This window comes from Pongo abelii, chromosome 10 (assembly GCF_028885655.2).
Source record: "Pongo abelii isolate AG06213 chromosome 10, NHGRI_mPonAbe1-v2.0_pri, whole genome shotgun sequence".
In the NCBI taxonomy this organism is placed as follows: domain Eukaryota; kingdom Metazoa; phylum Chordata; class Mammalia; order Primates; family Hominidae; genus Pongo; species Pongo abelii.
In genome coordinates this window covers 53,935,927-53,940,546 of record NC_071995.2, presented here as the reverse complement: position 1 = coordinate 53,940,546, position 4,620 = coordinate 53,935,927, and the positions used below count along the sequence as shown (strand labels likewise).

General features: G+C 46.5%; 1 protein-coding gene across 1 annotated transcript; it reads right to left on the bottom strand.

Moving 5' to 3' along the window:
- Positions 1–1,413: 1,413 nt before the first annotated feature.
- On the bottom strand, positions 1,414–3,760 carry RPS26 (ribosomal protein S26). Its single transcript, XM_002823390.5, has 4 exons — positions 3,475–3,760; positions 3,042–3,219; positions 2,150–2,280; positions 1,414–1,518 (listed from the first exon to the last, which is right to left on the bottom strand). The coding sequence occupies exons 1-4, from the start codon at positions 3,475–3,477 to the stop codon at positions 1,483–1,485; spliced, it is 348 nt and encodes a 115-aa protein (XP_002823436.1). The 5' UTR covers positions 3,478–3,760; the 3' UTR covers positions 1,414–1,482.
- Between the last annotated feature and the right edge of the window lie 860 nt (positions 3,761–4,620).

The following is a 4,620-nucleotide window of genomic DNA, read 5'->3' as shown; positions in this document are numbered from 1 at the left end:
CAGCTGTGAAGTCAGGGTCCCTGGACCTGTAAATAGGGAGTTGGGACTCCAGGTCACACTGCACGCTTCGCTTGAGAGCATGATGTTTACCATGGCTCAGTTGCACCTGTTTGTGCAGTCACCACCAGAAGCCCAGGCCTCTAGCTCATTCCACCTTCTCTCAGATTCTGGCTCTCATGCAATCCTTTCTGACCCCATTTGCACTCTTCCCCATCTCCTGGAACCCTTTCACAGCTTTCTGGAACCCAGGATTCATCATCAATAAAATCCTCTAAAGTCAACATTCCCTTCACCAACTGCTCTGCAGTATAGTCCACAGACCACTTGCATCAGAATCACTTGGGACACTATTAAAATGCAGATTCCTGGCCAGGCACGGTGGCTCATGCCTATAATCCCAGCACTTTGGGAGGCTGAGGCGGGCTGATCCCTTGAGATCAGGAGTTCGAGACCAGCCTGGCCAACATGGTGAAACCCCATCTCTACTAAAAATACAAAAATTAGCCGGGAATGGTGGCGGGCGCCTGTAATCCCAGCTACTGGTAGGCTGAGGCAGGAGAACCTACTTGAACCTGGGAGGCGGAGGTTGCAGTGAGCCGAGATCGGGTTATTGCACTCCAGCCTGGGTAACAGAGACTCCATCTCAAAAACAACAAAGTTTGGGATTACCAAGACGAAAAACTAAGTCAATTCTTACCAGCTAGGTTCTTGAAAGTAGAATCCATGGAGACAGAATCAAACAACTAAATGTTTGATTTAGGATGGTTTAGGTCACTTCCCAATGTGCTCCTCACTCAACTAATAGCTTTTCCTCATTCTCCTAATGTTTACCCATTTTTAGGATGCCAACTGAAACTTGATGTGGTTAAATCCAAAATTCACAGATGCCTAATCTCCCTTTCACACAGCTATGCAAATTGTGAGGCCAACGATAAGACCATAATTAAGGTTTAATTTACATAAATAGCTAGGCGAGGTGGCTCAAGCCTGTAATCCCAGCACTTTGGGAGGCCAAGGCCGGTGGATTAACTGAGGTCAGAAGTTCAAGACCAGCCTGGACAACATAGTGAAACCCCGTCTCTACCAAAAAAACAAAAATTAGCCGGGCGTGGTGGCAGACACCTGTAATCCCAGCTACTCAGGAAGCTGAGGCAGGAGAATCACTTGAACCTGGGAGACGGAGGGTGCAGTGAGCTCACACCACTGCACTTCAACCTGGGCGACAAGAGACTCCGTCTCAAAAAAAAAAAAAAAAAAAAAAAGAAAAAGAAAAAAATTAAATTACATGAATAAGCTAAATTAAATTACATGAATAAGCTTTCTTCCCCATGAAAATAGTATGTGTCACTTCACACTTGGTCTAACACATAAAATCCCCACCCTATCTGGCACAGATACACTTAACATGCAATATTAAGTACAATTTCCATTTTATTTTTCTCCAGAGAATAGTCTGTCTTCAGTCTTTAAGAACTCAGCTCCTTACATAGGCTTTGGTGGGGGACGTGGGGCAGCACCCTGAAAGACAAAGAAACAAGAGTAAATTAAAACCCATGGATCCAAGACTCCCTTTCCCCAAAGAACTTGACCACCAACCTCTCACTAACTCATGTATTCAGGCTACAAACGCACGGGAAGCTGGTAGAGGTAGAGGGAGAACACTACTCTGCATCCTAAAAACCAATTCTGATTCTAACACTGCTTTGCAGTGTCTCTAAGCATGTTCAGGTGTGGGTCTCACCTGCCTTACAGTTTAACCTGAGGCAGAGACCTTAATTTGATACCCCCTGCACCACAAGAGGATGCAACTTTTTTTTTTTTTTTTTTTTAAGAGACAAGGTCTCACTTTTGCCCTGGCTGGAGCGCAAGTGGTATAATCATAGCTCACTGCAACCTCAAACTCCTGGACTCAAGTGATCCTCCTGCCTCAGCCTCTCGAGCAGCCAGACTATAGGTTCACACTATCAGCTTGGCTTCCTTCTCAATATTTTTTGAAAAGATGGGGTCTTGAACTGCTGGTTTCTAGCAATCTTCTTGTCCCAGCCTCCCAAAGTGTTGAGGTTACAGGTATAGGACACAGTGACCCGCCAGGATGAAATTTTTTTAACCATCACTCCCCTGGCTTCCATTCTCCTTTTAAAATACTCACCGCAGGTCTAAATCGGGGTGGGGGTGTTCGGTCCTTGCGGGCTTCACGAGATCGATTCCTGACTACTTTGCTGTGAATTGCACAACTCACACAGTAATGTAGCTTCACATACAGCTTGGGAAGCACATAGGCTAAGGAATAGAAAATAGAGTCATACTGGTATTATACACCTACCTTGCTTTTTTGTTACATGAATGAATAGCATCTTACATGTTTACGTCAATTAAAAGTAAACCTATTTAAATGCCTGTCAGGCACATAAAAGCACCCCCAAAGCACCTGTTCAGCCCAATACCTGAGCACGTATGTATAACCCTCAGTTTTACAAGTGAATTAACATCCCACGTGAGTTCATCTTGACACCACAAGGACCAGACTGACACTCTAGATGCAATAAATCAATAATACAGTTCCTTCTACAGCTACACCCACCCTAATGCCTACCCTGAACCTTGCTCTTTCTATAAAGGTAAGGAAAAAAAGCGACGTTCTTATTGCTCCAAACATCATCCTTGCACACCAAACTAGACGGCCTCCATTCTCGAAACGTTGAAGACATTCTTCCTCACTTGTATATTTTCACAAGTACTCAAATCATCAATAGTACAAGAATTGTCAAGTTTACCAAGTTTCTAGTTTTTGGAATCTCATAAACCGAAACAGGAAAACCTTTACCTCAGAGTAAAGGCTGTGCACTCTATCACAAAGTCACCCTCTGCCCAGAAAAGAATCAAAACGGCAAACAAAAGAATTCTCTTCTACCAGCAACAACCTTAAATACGTGAAAATTGCTTGAGAGGTTCCAATGAACAGAGCCTGCAGAAGGGCGAGGTTGGGCGAAGGCTTTAAGGTACCGGGATCCTCACGCAGTTCGCGCCGGTGACCCACTTACCATCGAAGACGCTCGCTTCAGAAATGTCCCTGACTGCTGCGGCCTCCACTATGTTTCGAATGACGAATTTCTTAATGGCCTTGTCCTTGGGCACGCATCGGGCACAGTTAGTGCAGCGAATAGGCTGCACGTGGCCGCGGCCCTTTTTGGCACGACCGTTGTTCCTTCTTTTCTTTGTCTGCGACAGGATGGGAAACATATTAGGAAGACGGCGCAACTCACTCAGCCTCAGCCCCTTTCCGGCCACAAGCCGCACCGGCAGGCTCCAGGAAGGCGCCACTTGGATCTCCTGTTTCCCCGCAAATCCCGCCGACCCCCAGAGCAAATGAAATGTACACTCGGTCCACTCCTCAGCCGTGCTCCAGGCTCTCAAATCCCCACAATCCCAGAGTCTGCATCCGAACCCCCACCCTCACCACGCAACACGACTCACCATCTTGGAAGCACGGACCGGAGAAAGAAGGCGGTGCTTGGCAGGGCCCTCTTATATAGCATGAGATCCCTACGCGCACACCGGGAGAATCCTTAGGAGACGGGCTTCAAGAACGGCAACTCACTTTACTCAAATATTCCTTTATATTCAGCATTTCTGCTGAAATCTAGGGTGGAAATGCGTTCCTAGTGTTTATTTATCCATGGAACAAGGTGTACATGGGACTATTTAGCCGGCTGGCGGAAGAAAATCGAGGTTATGTGTCTCCCAGCAAGCCTTGCGCCGCGCTGACTCGGAAGCAATTCTGGAGGATGCACTTTTCCGGTTTACGTGACGCTAGGCGTGGAAGTTGCCCGACGCTGCACCACAAGGCGCACTCGTTATTAGAGGCCAGAGAGGGAGAGATGCTTGGTGGGAATTGTAGTGCGAAGCCAAGAGGCTCCCTCCCTCCCCGGCCCAAAGTCCTTAGACCGAAGGCGGCTTTGCGCCACCGGGGGACGCCCTGGGCTCATTTCTCTGACAGTCCTGCTACTAGGTAGGTGTAGGATTACGAAGAGGAAGGCCTGAGAGCAAACAAGCATTTTGTGAATCCCTCCTTCCAATATGGAGAAAATCCCACAATGAAGTGCATTGAGGCTGGGGCTATTTCTCATTCATCTTTTTATCTCTGGCACAGTGCCTGGCACTGTGGTAAGCGCCTTTATAAATATTAACTCATTTAACTTTGAGCAAGCCTATAGGTAGCTACCATTATTATCCTCACTTTAAAGATTGAAGAATTTAGCCCGGCCTGGTGGTGGGCGCCTGTAATCCCAGGTACTCAGGAGGCTAAGACAGGAGAATCTTGAACCTGGGAGGCGGAGGTTCCAGTGAGCCGAGATCGCACCACTGCACTCTAGCCTGGGTAACAAGATCGAAACTCTGTCTCAAAAATAAATAAATCAATTTAAAAAAAAAAGATTGAAGAACTGAGGTGCAGTAGGTATTCTGGCTCTGCTGTACTATGCTGTATATCACCTAAAAAATGGATGGAGGAATAGCCTGGACTAATGACTTAAACGTTTTTCACCCAGATCCGTAGCACGAATACATTTTACATTGGTACCCAGTACACACACAAACACGATTACATGCACATGCAAAACT

Coding starts and splice junctions, on each gene's coding strand:
- RPS26 (XM_002823390.5), bottom strand. Junction 2,281..3,041: donor TGAAGCGAGCGTCTTCGATG/GTAAGTGGGTCA, acceptor TCTATTCCTTAG/CCTATGTGCTTCCCAAGCTG. Junction 1,519..2,149: donor CACCCCGATTTAGACCTGCG/GTGAGTATTTTA, acceptor TTTGTCTTTCAG/GGTGCTGCCCCACGTCCCCC.